This window comes from Lontra canadensis, unplaced genomic scaffold (assembly GCF_010015895.1).
Source record: "Lontra canadensis isolate GAN:19392208 unplaced genomic scaffold, GSC_riverotter_1.0 scaffold53, whole genome shotgun sequence".
Classification (NCBI taxonomy): Eukaryota; Metazoa; Chordata; class Mammalia; order Carnivora; family Mustelidae; genus Lontra; species Lontra canadensis.
In genome coordinates this window covers 1,047,117-1,068,676 of record NW_022631047.1, presented here as the reverse complement: position 1 = coordinate 1,068,676, position 21,560 = coordinate 1,047,117, and the positions used below count along the sequence as shown (strand labels likewise).

Below are 21,560 nucleotides of genomic sequence, written 5' to 3'. Positions count from 1 at the left end.
TAAATAAAATCTTTAAAAAAAAAAAGGCATTCAGGATATAATTTACTCTCAAGCAGCTCAGAAAATTTTTTATCTATTCATGTATATCAAGAGGGATTATAAAAGATGCGGTAAAATGTTAACATTTAGGGAATCTAGATGAAAGGTATATGGGTTCTTTTTACTATTTGTGGAACTTTTCAGAAAGTCTGAAATTGTCAAAATAAAAGTTTTTTAAAGATTGTGGTTGAGAGTGAGCAAGAATGAGAGAGAGCACAAGCAGGGCAGAGGGCTGGTGGGAGAGAGAGAAGCAGACTCTCCGCTGAGCAGAGAGCTCCACAAGGGACTCAATCCCAGGTCCCAGGGATCATGACCTGAGCCGAAGGCAGATGCTTAACCAACTGAACCACCCAGGCACCAAAAAGAAAAGATTAAAACATATAAATATATGTCAACAAAGGAAATCCTTCAGGTACCTCCCATAGCTTTCAGGTTAATTCTAAGTCTGGTGAAATGTCCCAGGGCCTTCAGTGCTTTGCTCCTGCCTGCCTCTCTGTGCACTTCTTTCAGCATATCTCTGCACAAACCCTTAGCTGACTTCTTGCTTCATGCTATTTTATCTACCTAGAAGACCCATACCCTGCTCCATGATGCTAGCTCCTCATTTTTTAAACCTGTGGTTCTCAACCACGGGTGATTTAGTTCCCCAGAGGATATATGCCAATGTCTGGAGACATTTTGGGTGTCGCGATTTGAGGACTACTACCAACTTCTAGAGGGTGGAGTCCAGGGATGCTGTTAAACATTGTTACGTGCACAGGCCAGCCCCCTACAACAAGGAACTTTTAGCCCAAATGCCTCTAGTGTTATAGTTGTGAACCCTTGTTCTAAACATATTTTGAGAGACATTTCTAGGAAGTCTTTCTTTTTTCTTTTTTTTTCTTTTTTTTTTTTTTTAAAGATTTTATTTTATTTATTTGACAGAGAGAGATCACAGTAGACAGAGGCAGACAGAGAGAGAGAGAGAGAGAGGGAAGCAGGCTCCCCACTGAGCAGAGCCCGATGCGGGACTCGATCCCAGGATCCTGAGATCATGACCTGAGCCGAAGGCAGCAGCTTAACCCACTGAGCCACCCAGGCGTCCCTCTAGGAAGTCTTTCTGACCATCCCTAGTCTGATCTCAAACTCCCTCTTTTTTTTTTAAATTCAAGTTAGTTAACATATAGTGTAGTATTGGTTTCAGGAGTAGAATTTGGTGATGATCACTTACATATAACACCCAGTGCTCCTCATATCATGTGCCCTCCTTAATGCCCATCACCCAGTTATCCCATCTCCTGCCCACCTCCCAGCAACCCTCAGCTTGTTTTCTGTAGTTAAGAGTCATGTATGGTTTGCTTTCCTCTCAGTTTTTATCTTTATTTTTCCTTCCCTTCCCCTATGCTCATCTGTTTGGTTTCTTAAATTCCACATGTGAGTGAAATCATGAGGATACTTGTCTTTCTCTGACTTATTTTGCTTAGCATGATACACTCTAGTTTGATCCACATCATTCATTGCAGATGGCAAGTTTTCATTCTTTTTGATGGTAGAACTCCCTCTTTGTTCCTCTAGTACGTTGTGCTTTCTCCTCCTCTTCATTTACCTCACAGCGACTAGGTTTTATTAGGCTTATTGATGTAAAGATAGTACTCAGTAAATGTCTATTAAGTGAATACTATGTAGATTGTTTTACAGTATGGTTTTTGGCTAAACAGGTTTAAGATTAAAGAAAAACATTGCCCTTAATTTATCCTTCCCTGTCTGACTTCTGATATTAATATGCTATTTCTTTGCTATTGTAGAAGCCAGGATTCTTCTGGTTGTAAGGTAGAGAAACCCAACTCAAAGTAGCATAAACAAGAAGAGGATATTACGATGTTTCACAGAAACCAAAGACAGGAAGGCCTTGGGAACAAACTAGGTACTTGAAGCCTCAGGACACTTTCTAGCTCTTATCTGAGCCTTTCTCACGGTCTCTGTTCCAAGCTTTTCTTTCCATCTGTAGATTTTTGTCTTCCTCAGTCCATATGACAACCAGAGAAAGACTAACTTAATTTTCTTAGAGTTCAGCTCAAATAAATTCTCAGGGATAGGCTCCATTGGCCCCACTTGGTTAGGGTAACCCTTTGTCCAATCAGCTGTAGCTTGGGGGGAGGTCTAAGTGCTACGTAGCACTAAGCCTCCACCAGAGCCAGACAGATGAGAGAGGAGCACAAGCCCTTGAGTGTGGCTGCAGGGGCATCAGTGCCATGGGGCCCACTGCAGCTCCCAGTAATTGCAGTACACAGAACAAAGACACCGTGGGCTACCCTTGTTCTCACCTCCATCCTCGTACAGTTCAGTGAGGTGCGACAAGGAGACTCACAGGGACCTTGGTTCTGGATTTTACATTTTATTGTGTTAGATCTTCAGTGTCACTATTTATGTACTCATCCTGATCCATCACTGTAGATTCAAGAGAATTACATCCTTTGCTTCCATTTTTTTCCCTATTATGTTGGTCTTGAAACAGATCAGAGGTCTGAGGGGAGACACGTACATGGTAGGTACCCTCTCCCCACCCCATTTTATATGTGATATAGTCTGGCCAAGGTGGTAGACAGTGACAGTTTCAGAGGGGTTGTTTATAAGCTTTAGGCCCTAAAAAAGGAGGAACAAAGTGTATAGAGAAATGGCAGTGATAGAGGTCAATATAAATGAAGCAGTGTCATGGGGTGTCATTGTTCCTGTATAAAATGAATAAAGGGATTTCTTGTACCCGTTAGCCTTGTTAGCCGTTACTGGATTTTTTTGTTTTGTTGGGTTTGGCTTGGGTTTTTTTGTTCGGTTGTTTTTTGTTTTTTAAGTAATTCCACACCCACGGTGGGGCTCATACTCAACAACCCTGAGATCAGCAGTCGCATACTCTACCAACTGAACCGGCCAGGCCAGGCGTCCCCAGCATTTTCCTCAGTTGAAAGAGATATAAACCCAGCTCAAACTAGCCTACACAGAATAGGGAATTTGTTGGCTCATGTAACTGTGTTCAAAAGGTGATTGTGGCTTCAGGCATGGGGGAATGCAGGACCTTAAATGATCTCATCTGAATTATCTCTCAGCTCTCCTTGCTTGCTTGCTTGCTTGCTTTCTTTTTTTAAGATTTTATTTATTCATTTGACAGAGAGAGGGAGAGGACAAGCAGGAGAAGTGGGAGAGGGAGAAGCAGGCTCCCCACTGAGCAGGGAGCCCCACATGGGGCTCAATCTGAGGACACTGGGATCATGACCTGAGCTGAAGACAGACACTTAACCGACTGAACCACCCAGGCGCCCCTCAGCTCTGCTTTCTTCATTATTGCCTTCATTCTATAAACAGACCTTCCTCATTAATGGCAGAAATGATCTCTGACCACTCTGGGTTATACATTCTACCAGCTATGCAGTCCTCAGGGAAAGACACCCTTGAGAGCTCCATAGAGGTGCCAGGCATCACTCTCACTGTCCTGGGTTGGGTCCACAAGGAGGCAGGCTGTGATTCCTAAAGAAAAACTGGTGCTATTTACAGAAAATGGGATGTTAGGTGAAATAGGAGATTATATGCTCTCACTGCTGGAAGCTCCTACTGAAAGCAGCATATGAATTCACCAAACATTTTAGTGACATGTAAGAACTCTGCTTGGTGCTACATTAGACATAGAACCTAAGTTTCTGCTCTTAAGGAATTTTTATTTTTAGTTACTTGTTTGTTTTTAAGTTTTAATTTATTTATTCATTTTTAAGTAATCTCTACACCCAACGTGGGGCTCAGACTCATGACCTGAGAGCAAGAGTCACGTGCTCTGAGGCAGCCAGGCGCCCCTGCTCTTAAGGAATTTTTAATCAAGTAGTAGAAATTAAACATGCATATAAATAGTGATAACCGTTGTATGTTGAGTGTCTGCTATGGGCCAGTAGGCACTTTGCTAAATATGTGTTTGTTTTGTTTTGTTAAGATTTATTTATATATATTAGAGAGAGCATGTGCTACTGGGGGTTGGGGCAAAGGGAAGGAGGGAAGAAGAGAAGCAGATTTCCTCCTGATCTTAGAGGACACTGCAGGGCTTGATCTCATGACCCGAGACAACGACCTGAACTGAAATCAAGAGTTGGGTCCTCACCTGACTGAGCCAGCCAAGCGGCCCTAAATGTTTTATATACATCATCTCTTTGTGGATAACTCTGTGAAAGTCACTTCTGTTATTATTTATACCCATTTTATGTATTTAAAAAAATAAATAGACTTAGGGAGTTGATACAGCCTGCCCAAGGTCACATGCCTAGTGAATAGCAGCCAATTATTCCAGTCACTTGACTCAATCCAGTGCTGTACTTCAACTTGCACTGACCTTGCGAGGTCTTTCTGCATCCCGTTCTTTCTGCCCTTTTAAGTCAGACAGTGTGATTCTAAATTTCCGAGAACCCTCTTACTTATCTCGTCTTTTCTAGGCCATCACAACTGATGGCTGGTCTGTGGTGTGGCTGCCCTTGTGTTAGGTGCCCATCCTCAATCCAGCTAGCCCACCAGTTGGAAATCCACAGGAGGGTTTCAGTCACCGTTCAGTGACGTCTTTGGATTTAACCCTTAGAAAGCCTGAAGAAGAGGCACGGCAGCCTCCCTGCTCTTTGAATCTTTGCTCTCCTGAACCTCCCTTCTTTATCTTCATCACCACTACCTAACTTCAGACTATCTCTGTCTCTCTCCTGCCTACACGTTCTTCCTGTCTCCAGTCTCACCCGTGTTGACAGAGTGAAGAGTACTTTCATTGCATCATTCCTTTGAAGTCTTTCAGTGGTTTCCCATAGCCTTCAGGATAGAGCCCAAACTCCTTACGTAAGACTTCTCGTGGCCTGACCCTTGCTTGCCTCTCTAGCCTTGTATCTAGACACTCCCTCCTTTGGGTCCTTCAGATCAGCCATTTTCTGAACCACTCAGAGTTCCCTGAATCCATCATATGTCCTCTTGCTTCTGGGCTTTTGAATGCTAATGCCCAATGCTAATGCCCTTACCTGCCCATCCCCAACACCTAGCTACTCTTGCTTGTCCTGTTGATGACACCTGCTCCCATAAAACTTCCCCAAATCACCCTCTCCTTCCAGCCTGGGTTAGGTATCCACGTTTTTTGCCCTCATAATGCCCTGTCAAGGCATTTGTCATTTCATATTTTAAATGTATGCTTATTTATTATCTTCTCCCATTAGATTAAGTTTCTTGAGTCAGATTTCCACCCCCCCAAATGACTGGCACATAGTAGGTGCTCAGTAAATAATTGTTGAACAAATGAATGGATCTTGACAGTAAGTGCAAATTGGCCCATGTTTCTAGCTTCTTTTGAACTGGCTTTTTTTTTTTCCCCCCGCTCTTGCTCCTTCTAGGTCCTGGGTTTCAGTGATGAGACATGGGGTATGATGTAACCCGTTTCCAGGGGGATGTTGACGAAGACCTTATCTGTCCTATTTGCAGTGGGGTCTTGGAGGAGCCAGTCCAGGTGAGTTGGTCTGATGGCAGTTTGGGGGGGGGGGGTGCCAGACAGTGGCGCTAATAGAAAATATAGGCGATGGGACCAATGGGGAAGGCACTGTGTTCTGGCTCCCGTCCCCCAACCCCCTTGACAGCCACACGGATAGAGACTAGAGGTTTGGTACAGAGGAGTAGTGACGGCTATGAAAGGAACAGGGTCTTCAGAGTCTGTCTAGAGGCAGATGCCACAGAAGTCCAGAGCTCCAGATTTTTCTGAGGCCGGGCTGAGATTTTTCCACTACATTGGTCAGAAATTTTTTTCTGTCTTCTGACAGTAGCTCAGGAACTTCCTTTCCTCTGCTGGGGCTCTGACTAGGTTCCATCTTCCTAGCTATGAGTGAACTTCTGGACTTTCCCGATAAGTTCTCTCTCAAGATAATGTCATGTTTCACTTAATCAGCCGGTTTGCCTGCAGGCCTTTTCAGCCTACTTACTAACTAACAGGGAGTGGGAACTGTATGTATTGTCCTGTTTTCTTCCTGGGATTTATTAGAAAAAACAATTTTTGATGCAGCCTTGTACTCTGCATTTTGATATGAAAGCTGCCCCCTTCACTAGGTCATTTCTCTACAAGCCTTGCCAGACCAGAGTCTGTCTTCCTGGGGCAAGTATGAGGAGAAACTCCTGATTAACAGGCAAGTATAATGAGGGAGATGAATCCTTAGCAATAGTATTCGTGGATGTCATCCTGCATGGTTCTTACTGGCCGCCCTCTGTAAATACCAGTTAATCCTCTGCCACTCCTGGCTAGCTAGACCTAATCCCATTCTCCAAACCAGGACACTAGTCAGTGAGGTCTCATGGCCCTTCCCCCACTCACTGCTTATACAGCTCCCAGGGGCTCCTCTTGATCCTTTGGGTTTATTCTTACTCCAGTTTTCCACCACCCAAAGGAGCGCAGATGCCCAAGCTGACTGAAAATCAGACTGCATTCCAGCGGCCTCTAGCCCTGGACCTATTCCCTGCCTAGGCCATTAGAAGCAGATTGGCTGGATATGTAGCTAGCTCTCCTGGTGGTGTCAAGAGGTCATGGGCTGTGTCAGTTCCTTCCCTCCCCTGGCACTGTCATTTGAGGTGTGAGTCACATGTGGAGAAGTCAGTGTTGGTTCTTGACAGTCTAAGTCAGGAGCCACACCCACTCTCCCACCCCTGCCTTCTAAGGAGCAAGCAGGTCAGGCAGACCTCAGGATGCCGGGTCAGCAGCCACATACCAAGGGTAGAAGGCACGTGCTGGGAATGCTGATTTCCCTACATCATTTTTTTTTTTTTTTAAGTAATTTCTACCGCCAATACGGGACTGAAACTCACAACCCTGAGATCAAGAGTTGCACTCTCCTCTGAGCCAGCCAGGTCCCCCTCACCCCCGACATATTTATTTAATTTTTGAATAGGCAGTAAATTCATACGGTTCAGAAATCAAAACAGTATAAAAAGGCATACAGTCCCCGTCCTCGTCCCAGCCCATGTAATCCCTACCACCCCGACGGTTAACTCTTTGTATTAGTTTATTTGTCCAACTTTTCTTACACAGAACATAGCACATTCTGTATATTTTTGTAGGGGTGGCAGGATTCGATGGGCTGGTCATGAGAGAGGTGACAGTTGGGATGAGATCTGAATAATAAGGGGACATTCATGCTGAGATTTAGAGGGAGAGCATTTCAGGCAAAGAGGAGCAACAAAAGTGAAGATCCTGGGGCAGGAGTGAGCTGGATGTAAACAAAGCACAGAAAGGAGGCCAGAATGGCCTGAACACAGTGTTGGGAGCGTGGTGTGAGGTGAGGAGAGGTCAGAGGCATAGGGCCAGATCCAGCAGAATTTTATAGGTCCTGAGTGGGAGTTTGGATTTATTTTAAGCACAATGAGAAGCCATTGTAAAGTTTTAAGCAGGGGAGTGATAAGATCTAGTTTTCATTTTGAGGTGATCACTCTGGCTGATGAAGGTAGCCTGAATTACAAAGTGGTGAGGTAGAAGTAGGGAGGCCAACTAGAAGATGTACTTAGTAATGAAGGTGAGAGATGATAGCTTGAACTGGGTTAGTGGCAGGACAGATGGGGAAAAGTGGACAAATTTGGGGGGTTATTTTTGGAGATAGGGTCTGTAAAGATTTTGAAAAGACTCAGATTTGTCTTTGAATGAAAAATAAAAATCTACTGACAGTTGGATTAGTGACATTGAGAATGACTTCTTCTTCTTTTTTTTTTTTTTCCCAAGATGTTATTTTGACAGAGGGGGAGAGAGAGAGCACACAAGGCAAGGGGTGGGGGCAGCAGGCAGAAGGAGGGGGAGAAGCAGGGTCCCCGCTAAGTGGAGTGTCCTATATGGGCCTTGATCCCAGGACCCGGGGATCATGACCTAAGCCAAAGGCAGACACTTAACTGACTGAGCCACCCAGGTGCCCTGAGAATGACTTCTTCTCTTACAAGGTCTTTCTGCGTTTCCAGTCTTTGGTGTCTGTGAGCATCTTGAAGGCAAAACCTGTCTTTTGTATCTTAAGCACCTAGCAGAGTATTTGGGACATGGCATGCCATTTATTCATCAACTACTAAGTGCCTGCTGTGTTTGTCCCATGCAGATGGTGTCTCCACAGAAGCCTGGGAATCCTCTAACTTTGAGGGATTAATTTCAGAGTTTATCTGAGTTATCAAGAAAGTAAGCTGAAATACGATCTTTATGAAACTGAAAAGAATGTGATTCTATGAGAAAATGACCCTATTTTGGAGGCTAGGCCTTCCCATTAAGATTCAGGGCAATGCCTCAGATCAACCCTCACAAGATAGGAGCTTGGGCCCCTACAGAGAGGACTCGTAACCTCTCACCAGGAGTTCCAGTCTTTTGTTTTGTTTTGCTTTGCTTTCTTACATTGTATTTCTGCCACTAAATCTCTTCCCTGTGTCCTCTCCACACATCCTTCCAGACCCATATCAAATTCTGTCCTCTCCATAAATACCTGCCCTGACTGACCTAGCCTAGAAAGATCTCATCCTCCTCTGGATTTTGGCAGTTACTGTGTATGCAATCCAGTTGGCAATTAATAATCAACTGCCTCATGTCATCTCTCCTATTGTCCTGGAATATTATTTATACCTCTTATTGTTACATAACTTTGTACTTGTTTGTCTAATGTCATAATCCATTTGGAATCCTGAGTGCAGGAAATCTGTCTGAAGCCTGTCCCTACACAGTGCCTTGACCGTGGCACATCTGTACTTTGCTGTGACCCCTGGGGACCCCTGGTCCTGGCAGCTGCTCAGGAGCTTGAGTGGCTTTGTGGACTTATACTCAGGCTCTTAGCTCCGGCTAATTCTCTTGTGTCCCTTTTGCCCTGCTCTTCCTTCTAGGCACCTCATTGTGAGCATGCCTTCTGCAATGCCTGCATCACCCAGTGGTTCTCTCAGCAGCAGACGTGTCCAGTGGACCGTAGCGTTGTGACGGTTGCCCACCTGCGCCCAGTACCTCGGATCATGCGGAACATGTTGTCGAAGCTGCAGATCGCCTGCGACAACGCTGTGTTTGGCTGTAGTGCTGTTGTCCGGCTTGACAACCTCATGTCTCACCTCAGCGACTGTGAGCACAACCCCAAACGGCCTGTGACCTGTGAGCAGGGCTGCGGGTGAGATTGCTTCCCTTCCTCTGCCCCACACAGTTAAGGGCCTTCCGGTTTATGACCTCCCCCAACCCTGCCACCAACCACACTCCCCGTCCCCACTCCGCCGTCTCCAGATGCCCTGCCCACCAGCTCAGGAGGTCTCCTCTGAATGTACGCAAGAAGTGTCCTTGGCCTCCCTGCCTCCCTGCCCCGAGATCTCACTTCCGTGATGCTTTTCCAGCTATGATTTTTGCGTTCTTGCTTTAATAAAGGAAAGGAGGCAACAATTCCCAGTCGGTGTGCTAATAATAAGGACTGATTTCCTTTATTCTTCCCTGTCAGCCCGGTACCCCCTTTCTCTTTTTCAGACTGACTGCTCTAATTTCTAGGCTTCTCATATTTCCTCTTGCCCTGTTTTTGTTTTTGTTTTTGTTTTTGTTTTCCCTTTCTTTGGAGTGTGAAGTATTTGATTAAATGCTGCTAGCTGGGGCCGTGAATCTAGGGCTTCTCAGGAGGAATGAGTGTACAGGCAGAATCTGTAGGAAGATAGGATAGCCATGTGGTAGATAAAACACTGTCTTAGAAAGGGAAAGAGGCCCAGAAAAAGTAGAGAGCAAAGGAGTGCGGGGTGGGGACGGGGAGCAGAGCTGGGGAAAAGGAAGCGAAGGGAATGAGAGGGAGGCCTGCATATTCGAAATCTGGGCTAGGAGAAAGCCCTCTCATCAATTTCCTGCCTTTGCCCACATGTCCCATTGAATGCTCCCGTTCTGCTTTTCTTGCCCACTCTGGATGGCAGCCTGGAGATGCCCAAAGATGAGCTGCCAAATCACAACTGCATTAAGCACCTGCGCTCCGTGGTGCAGCAGCAGCAGACGCGCATCGCAGAGCTGGAGAAGACCTCAGCCGAGCACAAACACCAGCTGGCCGAGCAGGTGGGCCCCAGAGAACATAGGCATGAGCCTGTCCCTAATATGCAGATAAGTGCGTTAAACAGATATGTAACTGTGCGTAGCTGTGTGTGTGTGTGTGTGTGTGTGTGTGTGTGTGTGCGCGCGCGCGCACGCATGCGCACACACATGCACGCCGTGCACATGTACGGGTAACTGGGGGTGAGGAGCGCCCCTGTGAGCATGCAGGTCTGCACAGGTGTGTGTGCGCCCAGGGAAGGGGATACTCTGCCTGTGGCCTGGGAGGGAATCAGCCTGGAGCTCTTCTCCCTTTCCTTCATCCCATCAGTGTCATTCATTCACCTAACATTTATTACATGTCTCCTCTAAGAAGGCACCCTGCTAAGCACCAGGGATAAGGAGCTGTGAATGAGACCGTCACATCTCCATCTTCATGAAGCTTCCAGGTCTTGGTGTTCTTCAGATCCCTCAGTCACCCTCGTTGTAAGACAGACTTCTGTCTTTCATTTGTTGTCTGCGCTAACCATCATCTCTGACTCTTCTTCGCTCCCACAGAAGCGAGATATCCAGCTGCTAAAGGCATACATGCGAGCTATCCGTAGCGTCAACCCCAACCTGCAGAACCTGGAGGAGACAATTGAATACAACGAGATCCTAGAGTGAGTGTCACTCAGGATGCGGAGTCCCTTGCTCCATGTCCTTGCACCAAGCCCTGAATGGAGGAGGAGCAGGGGAGTGGCAGAAGTAGGGTAATAAGAGGGCTGGGTGGGGGCCACCGCTTTTCAGACATTGGGATGAAGGACAGGAACAGAGAAGAGGATAACTTTCAGCCCACTGGAGAATCTCTCATATTCTTTTGGGTGGATGGAAGGGAGAGCTTACCCAAGGATGCAGTCCATCCAGACTTTAGCAAGTACCTGCAGGTACCAAGCCCTGCATTAAAGGCTGTGGAGGGCTAGGAGGACCACGAAGAAAGAGATAGTGTCCCTGTCATCAGGTAGCTTACAATCCAAAGAGAGCGAATGCAAATCCAGGAGAGTGATCCAAAGCGCAGCACACACAAGCAAAGTCTAAAATCCCGTGCAGTGCTGGAGTCCTGTAAATTCTAGGTGTGAATCAATAAATGTGCAAATAGCGCCACGTGGGGCACAGGAACTGGGGCTTCAATCACTACCCATTTGTTGAACACTTAGTTTGTGCCAGGCGCCGTAGGTGCTGAGTATTGGGATTTTTAAGAAAAATGACAGAAACTCTTCAGTTGTAGGGTTTAATCTGGTGAGTGAGTGACAAGTAGTGACTCACATGGGACCAACCAGGGGGAGATGTGGAGTTTCTGAACCAGTGATGGAAAAAGGAAGATGGAAGATCAGGGTTAGGCCGAGTGCAGAGCGGGTGGTCCTTCCTATTAGGAGAGAAAGCCTAGTGCAGAGAAGGGGAATGAGCTGGAGTGACCGTCTCCCACCCCGTCCACACAGGTGGGTGAACTCCCTGCAGCCCGCAAGAGTGACCCGCTGGGGAGGGATGATCTCGACCCCAGATGCTGTACTCCAGGCTGTAATCAAGCGCTCCCTGGTGGAGAGTGGCTGTCCCGCCTCTATCGTCAACGAGCTGATTGAAAATGCCCACGAGCGGAGCTGGCCGCAGGGTCTGGCCACCCTAGAGACAAGACAGATGAACCGGCGCTACTATGAGAACTATGTGGCCAAGCGCATCCCTGGCAAGCAGGCTGTCGTTGTGATGGCCTGTGAGAACCAGCACATGGGTGACGACATGGTGCAGGAGCCGGGCCTTGTCATGATCTTTGCGCATGGCGTGGAAGAGATATAGGAGATCTCCACAGGCTAGCAGGAAGAGATGGGGACCAGAAGACCCATCACTCCAGCAGCCGGCCCCTGAGTCCTCCCTCCTATCCACAGTATAGTGGCCTACATGTGGGCTGCACCGTTTCCCTGTTCTTCTGGCACTGAAGGGCCCAGGGCATTCTGCTCAGCCTTTCAGGTGGGAAACCCAGATTCCTTCCTTTTGCTTAATTTCTTCCCCTAAGATGTCTGTAAATTTTCAGTCAGTTTGGGAAAAGTCCCCACCTCTATATCTCTTTTCCTGCCCAGGGTCCCTGGTTCTAGATATTTTTAGAAAGCACAAAGAATTCCTTTTCTCTAGAGGATCAGGGTGGAGTGAGGACTATCTGATCGTTCCCCCTCCTCCAAAACCAGGGAATTGGAGCGGGCAGGCCTGTTGACACTAAACAGTATGAGAGGGCAGCTCTGGGAAGCAGACATCCCGAAGAAATGGTAAGGGTGGAATCGACCCTAGAAATATGCAGTGAGGCCAGTAACCGGCCCTGAGGGGAACTGATGGCCCTTACGGGAAGACTGGACCTCTGTGCCAAGCAATACCCTGTCCAGCCCACCTGCTGGGCGCAGGCTCCTGCTGGTTCTGCAGGTGTGCAGGCTGGCATGCCGGAATTTTCCAGATGAGCTCTGCTTTCCTACGTTTTCTCAACGTTAGGGAATGACAGCATTGGGGGTAGGGGATTAGTCTGTTGGGGTGGATGTGCCCAGCAAGAAGCAGCTCTCTGGCTTTTGCTGAAATCAGGTAGGTACTGCCTACCTGATAATAGTTCCATGGACCCCTCTCCAGCCCTGTGATTCTAACCAGTTATTTTGATAATTCCTTTGTTTGTATTTCCTTCCCTCCCTTTTTTTTTTTTTTTTTTTTTAAAAAGAATGGCCTGGTTATGGCTACCCCACTTTTCCAGCCCAGCCACATTGTTGGCTATCTAATTTATTTACTTTTTTTTTTTTTTTAAGAAAGGAAAAAGAAAAAAAAATTAACAAAGCTTAAAACTTTCTTTTTGATGTTCCTATTTTGGGGATTCTGGATAGGGTGGGCCAGGGGTGGGGGATCTGTTTTATATTTTTCCTTTTCAGCACAACCTTTGGCTTTAATATAGGAAGGGCCAAGGGAGTCCTCGGTGAACCTGTCTGCCCCAACCCTCCATAACCCCATCTGAGACGAGGCGCTTCTATTCCAGTGATGGGTACGATAGTCCAGCATCGATGCCTGTGCCCTCTGGAGAACTTTGCTCCCAGCCCTTCCACGGGTCTCTTTGTTAAACTCTGTATTTATAGAGTATTAATTTTGAAGACATTTCTACTCCCCACCCCTGGTTTCCTTGGAGATCCAGAATTGGGTTCTAAGCTGCACTAGGCAAGATGGGAGAGACGTGATGTCTCTTTGTCTCTGAGTACAGGCTGTGCTCTGGCTTTGCCCATGCCCTCTAAGGACTTTAGCTCCATCTTCGGCTACCTGGACATTCCTTGATCCCTAGGGTGGCTGGTAGAGGAAGAGAAAGGAGGGGATAGAGGGTGTGATTATTTTAATAAGCAGGTGGGAGGGGGGTTGAAGAGATAGGGCCATATAACAGCTTCTTCTTTCTCTGGAGTCTTATTCCAGGCCAGCTTGCTGTGGGCCTGGGGAGTTGGGACATGGCTCCACTGGGAATGGGGTGGGGTGAGGGTTATAGCTTGAAGGGAGTAGGGAACAGTCCTGTGTTCCAGCTCCAGGACCTTGTGCTCAGGAATTTGAAATCGCTGCTATACTTAGTCTGGTTACTACATTTCTTCCGCTCCCCTCTGCCCTCACCTGCCTTACCAAGGCCTATACCCTCCTGTTGTCACCCTCAGACGGAGCCAGGAAGCTCAGTTAAGGCTTCCCTCCCCTTGCACTAGTGTCTCTGCGGGTTGCTGGTTGTGTTATATGTGCTGTTCCATGATGTTGACTGCACTACTAATAAACCTTTTACTCAACTCTCAATTCTTAATCCAACATCACTCCCTTTCTCGTGAAGCTTTCTCCTCTGCTTTGGCCTTTCTCTCACCTTATTTCTTGCTTTATAACATACCCTTGTCTTAGAACTAAGCTCTGTTTTAGCAGGATGTCTGTCTGGGAGTGGGCACCTCACTTTTTTGCCCTTTGTGACCTCCTATCACCCTCCCTCCTATCTCCTGTTCTGTAGTAGCCGACATGTGTTCTTCCCAGCATTTGCCTTTGCCCCAAATTCCATATCTTCCCCTAAGTGCTCCTGGAGTTTTAGGACAGTTTCTACAGAAGATATGCATACACCCTTCTCCATTGTCCCACAAGCACCTTTGTTCTGGAATCTGGGATTCCATTACCCAGCGTCTCCAAACCAAGAAAGGAAACATGAGGCCGGGGGGTGACTGTACTGTTCCAGTTGTCAAGTCTCGATGAAGCCTGACCCAGGCGTTTGCTGCCACCTGCTCCTCGGTCTTGAGAAAAAGGGAATCGTTCCTCACAGTAGTATATTTTAAATTTGTTGATTGTTTATGATGCACTTAATGTACATCCATTAGCTCTCTAGGTACTCTAGTGAGGCTAAAAAGCAAAAGGGTGCAAGGACATCCCTGAGCCCACGGCGTCTGTTAACTCGCGTGCACACGAGGTCTGATGCTTTATGGTGAACACATCTGCCACGGTGGAGCGGCAGAGGCGACACACGGGCTATCTAGTGGATATACAGTATCTAGAGAGATGAGGAGTGCTCTTGTTTTGCCTGATGCTCCTTCAAAATTACTTTCAGGACCTGCTGCTTGTTCTTTTGAGTGTCACAAAGGGTGCTAGATCTTTCTTTTGGGATAGATTTGGTTTGCGGGAGCAATACTCACTGGTTATATCGTGCAAGGAACTCAGGTGGGGATGGGTGTCATGTAGCACAGTGGCACCTGCTTTGAAAGCACTTCCTCCACAAGGGAGATAACTATATGATAGAATAAGATGTAATCAATGTGGTAAGTAGATCTGCAAGCATTATGTGAACAGAGGGAAGGGAAAGGCACTGACTCAGATAGGTGCCAGGAAACACGTTTCCGAGACTTCTCTGTTCTGGATCAGAGGTTGGCACACTAGAGCTTGTGTCCTGCTCCCTGCTTTTGTAAAAATGTTTTACTAGAACACAGCTATGCCCATTTGCTTATGTGTTATCTGGGGCTACTTTTAGATCACAGCAGCAGAGCAGAGTAGTTCCACAGAACTATGACCCACAAAGCCTAAAATATTTGCTGCTTGGCTGTGTAGAAAGTTTGCCAATCTGTTCTAGACTTTGAAAGCCAGGAGAATGGGCGGGGGAAGTATGAAGCTTAGTTTCAATTTTTTACCTCGGTATTTTAATTTGAAGAATCAACGTTTTCTACATTACTACCATAACAAATTCTTAAAATTAATATGTACATTTCTCCAGTTGTCTCAAGAAAAGTACTTTTATTTATTTAATTTAATTATTATAATTTAATTTTATTTATTTATTTGAGAGCGAGCACACAAGCAGAGGGAGAGAAGAAGAAGCAGGGTTCCCGCAGAGTAGGGAGCCTGATGTGGGACTCGATCCCAGGACCCTGAGATCATGACCTGAGCCAAAGGCAGGCACTTAACTGACTGAGCCACCTAGGTACGCAAGAAAAGTACTTTTAGAGCTAATTTTTGTCCAGCCCTGGATCCAATCCAGGAAGCATGCATTACACCAGGTTATGTGTCTTAACTATCTTTTATACCTTTATTTTTATTTTTTAAAGCTTTTATTTATTTATTAGAGAGCACGCATAAGCAGAGGGAGAAGCAGGCTTCCCGCTGAGTGTGGAGCCCCATTCAGGGCTTGATCCCAGGACCCTGGGATCATGACCTGAGCCTAAGGCAGATGCTTAATGACCAAGGCACCCATATACTTTTTTTTTTTTAAAGATTTTATTTATTTATTTGACAGAGATCACAAGTAGACAGAGAGGCAGGCAGAGAGAGAGAGAGGAGGAAGCAGGCTCCCCGCTGAGCAGAGACCCCGATGCGGGACTCGATCCCAGGACCCCGAGATCATGACCCGAGCCAAAGGCAGCGGCTTAACCCACTGAGCCACCCAGGCGCCCACCCATATACTTTTTATTAAAGATTTTATTTTTTTGAGAGCGCACAAGTGGGGAGGAAATGAGAGCAGAGAGCGGGATGTGGGACTAGATCCCAGGACCCTGGGACCATGACCTGAACCAAAGGCAGACACTTAACCAACTGAGCCACCCACAGGCGCCCCACTCTTTTAAAAGAATATTTTATTTATTGAGAGGGCATGTGTACGTTGGGGGGAGGAGAAGAGGAAGAGGGTGAATCCTAAGCAGATGCTGCACTGAGCGTGGAGCCAGACGTGGGGCTCCATATCAGGACCTGCAGATCATGACCTGAGCCAAAATCAATAGTCTGATGCTCAGCTGACTGAGCCACCCAGGTGCCCCATTTATACTCTTAATCTAGATTCCTGGAACAACCTTTTTTGTAACAGTGATCTGTTGAAGAGATTGAGCCAGTTACCCTAGAGAGCGGTCTTTTGGATTTGATTGATTGCTACTTCACAGTGTCCCTTAACTTCCTCCCCCTATTTTTTACTAAACAGATCCAGGGTCTGAGAGATTCAAGTTAAGCAGTTTTGGGGATAGAAGGGATCACAGGAGAGGTGGTCTTTATGTTATGTAACATCAGGAGATAGGTCTGGTGTGTCCCACCATTAGCCTGATTTCTTCATTTATATTTGCATTGTTGAGAAGTTTTTTTAAAAGCTGGCTAGGTGCCCTGAGAGAAGGGGATAGCTAGCAGTGCACCTCAGGTAGTTTGTTGCCCCACAAGAACAGGGGCCCCACACTGCCAAATCTTATTTTTTAAAGAACCATTGGCCATCCTAGTGTTTATGCCCAAAATTGAGCCTAGTATTGGCTCAATTAAAAAATATACTTGTGGCCCCCAAAAATCTGGGGTCCATCAGTTTGCAACCTCTGCTTTAGGTTTAGATCATAGCATGAAAATAAGTGGAGGTGAAGGATATGTTGAAGAAGGAAGAGACTAGTGTCATCTGGACCATAGTGTTCGTCAAAGGAAATAACAGAAAATAGGACTAGAAAATTATTCTGGGGCCAGTTCTTCAGAGGCTTTTGAACTTTAGTTTTACAGGTAAGTTTTTGACAAGAGTAACTTCCACCTCATGATTCTGGTGGCAATATTAAATAAGCTTTGCCATAATTCATGCAAGGGGTTTAGAGCTTGAAAGAGGACAAGACATCGGGGAAGAAAACTGACAGGCCTTAGTAACTGACTAGATTGACTCAGCCAACATTTATACCATACCTGGCCTGTGTCACATGTGGTGTCAGGCATTTAAGATACACAAATAATTGAGAAACAGGTGAGAGAAATCTGTAGTTCAATAGGTGACATGAATTTGAACAAGGAATGGGAAATACAGAATAATACATTGCTAATAAGGATTCAGTACAGTGGGACAAGAAGGAGGAAAGGGGTCAACTACCTACTACCAATGGTGAGATGCTTCTCAGGAGAATCAATGAACTGAGTTTTAAACAGGTTCAGATACTGGCAGTGAGGAAAGGGGGTTGAGCATTTATTGTGAGTTGGGCACTATTTTAAGTATCAAACATCTTGACTTCCCAACCATTTTATTAAAAAGTGCTTTTGCCATCTCCAGTTTCTATATGGGGAGATAGGCAAAATTCACATGGGTAATGATCAGAACTGGGATTTGAACCCACAGTCATTTCAGAGCCTGGGCTCCTAACCACTGCACATAACGAGGCACATAACCAAAGATGAATCACAGATAAAGACATTTCTTGTCTGTGAGAATGGAAGATAGGATCATTACTAACCCGAATAGAGATGAGAGGATGAGCAGGTTTCAGGGGTGAAGTAATGAGCTCATTTAGAGAACTTGGGTTAAAATGCTTCCACATAAAGCTATTTAGCCAGTAAATGGAAACATGGATATGGAACTTAAGAGCAAGAAGTTAGGGTTAAAGATCTGGCTTTGGGAGTTCTCTGCCCAAAGGTGGTGGTGAAATTCTGGGAATGAACACAAACACTAAAAGAGAGGATGGGAGGAAGTCTAAGAATGGGACTTTGGGGAAATCCAGAAGTAATCTGTAATAAAATCTGAAAAATAGGGACGCCTGGGTGGCTCAGTTGGTTAAGCAACTGCCTTCGGCTCAGGTCATGATCCTGGAGTCCCAGGATCAAGTCCCATATCAGGCTCCCTGCTTGGCAGGGAGTCTGCTTCTCTCTCTGACCCTCCCACTTCTCATGCTCATTCTCTCACACTCTCTCTCTCAAATAATTCTTTTTTAAAAAATCTGAAAAATAGAAGAAAAAGTTGGCAAATGCCTCCACTTCAAAAAAAATTTTTTTTGAAGGAATGATTTTTTTTGGGTATGATAATAGAATTATGGTGTGTGTTTTGAGTACAGTTGACAAGTAATGAATCATTTAAATGTGGCCCATAAACTAGCCGTGAAGGAGTTCCAGAAATGTTTTTGTGCAATGACCACATTCCTGAGATAAGTGTAGGTTGAGATAATGTCAGCGGAAGTCCTCTAATGATTACTGGATAAACTACAGAGCTCCAGACCTCTTAACATTTGGAACAAGTCAGCAACTTGGAAAGGGACAATAAGTTCTTGTGTGTCAGATGTCTGCACATTAGCTTTTTAATCACATAAAAGCAATTTTGGTTAAGATCTAAGAATTTGTCACTGAAAAGATCAGTATAGGGTGACATTAGCTACTTGGCTATAAGGTGAAGGAGCTGCATGAGAGAAGGCATTAAGCTGTGGAGATGCTCAGCCTGAACAGATTGGGGGTATTTTGCTGGAAAGGATTAAGGATTTATTTATTTATGTATTTTTAGATTTTTTAAAACGATTTTATTTATTTGACAGATCACAAGTAGGCAGAGCAGCAGGCAGAGGAGGCGTGGAACCGGGCTCCCTGCTGAGCAGAAAGCCCGATGCGATGCGATGTGGGGGTCCTGGCGATGCGGGGCTCCATCCCAGGACCGGAGGTCATGACCTGAGCTGAAGGCAGAGTCTTTTTTTTTTTTTTTAAATATTTTATTTGTTTATTTGACAGACAAGAGATCACAAGTAGGCAGAGAGGCAGGCTCCCCGCCGAGCAGAGAGCCCAATGCGGGGCTCCATCCCAGGACCCTGGGATCATGACCTGAGCTGAAGGCAGAGGCTTTAACCCACTGAGCAACCCAGGCGCCCTATGTATTTTTAGATTTTATTTTATTTGTCAGAGAGCACAAGAAGGCAGAGTGGCAGGCAGTGAGCCCGATGCGGGACTCGATTCCAGTACCCTGGGATCATGACCTAAGCTGAAGGCAGTCGCTTAACGAACTGAGCCACTCAGGCATCCCGAGGATTCTTTTTTTTAAATGGGTGATTCACGGGGCGCCTGGGTGGCTCAGTGGGTTAAAGCCTCTGCCTTCGGCTCAGGTCATGATCCCAGGGTCCTGGGATCGAGCCCCACATTGGGCTCTCTGCTCTGCGGGGAGCCTTCTTCCTCCTCTCTCTCTGCCTGCTTCTCTGCCTACTTGTGATCTCTGTCTGTCAAATAAATAAATAATCTAAAAAATAAATAAATATAATGGGTAATTCAGGGGGTGCCTAGATGGCTCAGCCGGTTAAGGGTCTGCCTTCAGCTCAGGTCATGGTCCCAGGGTCCTGGATTGGAGCCCTGCATCAGGCTTCCTGCTCAGCAGGGAGCCTGCTTCTCCCTCTCCCTCTGCTTGCCTCTCTGCCTGCTTGTGCTCTTGCTCTCTATCAAATCTTTTTCAAAAAAAAAAAAAAAAAGGGTGATTTAGGCCAAGTGTGTTGATCAGAGGAGCATGTGTGTAATCAAATGGGGCGTTGAAGTCCCTGGGCAGAGGAATATGATGAAACCAGTATTGTAGAACTCTGAATATGGTGAAACTGGGGCACCAGGAAGCCCATTGTAACAAATTAGATGATGTGGTAGAAGAAACAATGATTGATGGATGTCAGGCATGGGAGAAAGAAAAATGCCAAATTAATTCATAAGATTGGAAACCATGGAATTGCAAGAACAGTATTAACAGAAATGGGAAAAGAATGTCATTCTGGGAAGGGAGAAGTTTTGTTTGCATTTTAGGGGATATATAGATAGCTGAAGGTATAGGACCACAATTTAAGCTTGGGATTTTTGTCTTGGGAGGAGGGAGAAAAATGAAGATTTTGGCAGAATTCCACAGGAGGAGGGAGAAAACAAATGAGATGGAGAAACAATGTTCTAAGAAAAATGAGAGTACAGTGTCTCTGAAGTCCAGTAAGATCTCAATGGTTTCAAACATAGCAAAGGTTTTTACAACAGGGTGTTAAGATAGTATGAAGCTGGAGGCAGAGAGTGTACATTTCATTCAAAAAATGGAAGTAGAGGCTCCTGACTGGCTCAGTCAGTGGAGCGTGGGACTCTTGATTTGGGGGTTATAAATTTGAGCCCCAAGTTGAGTGTGGAGATTACTTAAAACCTGAAGAAAAAAATGGAAGTAGAAAACAACTTGATCATTTGGAATTGTCAGGTGAGGGTGTAGGATAGTTGTGATTTAATGGATTGATCTAGTGGAACAGAATTTGAACGTTACCGAACGATGTTAAGGGAAGTTTCCTTAGGAGGTTGAAATGAGTGGGATCACAAGACTAGGTGGAGAAGGTAGCTTTAGGGCAGATGAGCAAAGTCAAATGTCGAATCAGAAAGGAAGGAATGCCTGGGGGTACCCGATCGTATAGCCAAAGGAAATGTATCAGGATAGAGAATTGTTGAATGCAAGAGCAAAGGTGAAGGAATTGGGGAGTTCAGGTGAGCTGTGGGGATGGTAGAAATCTGAAATTACCTATTGTACATTAAAGTTTGAAGCCTTGGCCTCTGATCTATGACAGTTGCAAGGGAAGTATTTGAGAGGGAAAGGCAGGATCTCCGAGTACCCAACAACCTCAGCTAACTTGTCCGTCCAGGTCCTCCATTTTGTAGGCCACGGTGCCTTCTTCCCTTCGCAGCACAGTTGTTGGTTGCCCTCTGCTGGTCAATTTTGGTCTTGCCTCTCCAGACGTAACTGAGAGCATGCGCAAAATGGCACTTGATAGGAAGCTGAGTACTGAGCCTGTTAGAGTATGTTCATTCAGGTCACACTTGATCACATCTGTGTATAAAGGCCTAGTAAAGGAAAAAGAGACAAAAAATACACAGTCCTAACTCTCAAGAACCTTATAGTCCATTCTGAGTGAAGATTAAAACATATACATACCTACTGTAAAAACAAAAAAAATCCATTTACTCAACAAAGTTATTTTATTTTTTTAATTGAGTGGCTTATATGTGCCAAGAGTTGATGTTCTGCCGGGGAAGAAAGACTTCACAAAACATGATTAGTGTATGGTGGGTGACAAGAGGTTAGAGATGACTTCCCAGGAGAACCAACATTGATGTGGAAGCTGAGTAGATGGTGAGGATGGGAAAGATTATTTCAGGCAGAGAATAGCATGAACATAGACAAATACTAGACCAGGTACTGTGCCAGTGGTTGGAAAGTAGTGAATAGGAAAGAATGGTGAGTGAAAAGGGACCAGCTCATGAAACACAGAAA

The 21,560-nt window shown here is 45.7% G+C and overlaps 1 protein-coding gene across 5 annotated transcripts in view; it reads left to right on the top strand.

Annotated features, from left to right (window-relative positions):
• RNF41 (ring finger protein 41) overlaps positions 1-12,772 on the top strand; it is a 28,870-nt gene extending 16,098 nt beyond the window's left edge. For 3 of the 5 annotated variants that reach the window (XM_032874452.1, XM_032874454.1, XM_032874453.1), the window contains 5 exons: positions 5,412-5,524; positions 8,899-9,170; positions 9,943-10,078; positions 10,610-10,713; positions 11,530-12,772. In XM_032874452.1, the coding sequence (XP_032730343.1) occupies positions 5,435-5,524; positions 8,899-9,170; positions 9,943-10,078; positions 10,610-10,713; positions 11,530-11,881 (954 nt within the window). In that variant the 5' untranslated portion in view covers positions 5,412-5,434 and the 3' untranslated portion in view covers positions 11,882-12,772. Of the gene's footprint in view, positions 1-5,411; positions 5,525-8,065; positions 8,210-8,898; positions 9,171-9,942; positions 10,079-10,609; positions 10,714-11,529 lie in introns of those variants that run through there. The other 2 variants (XM_032874456.1, XM_032874455.1) reach the window with 2 other exon arrangements.
• Positions 12,773-21,560: the final 8,788 nt, after the last annotated feature.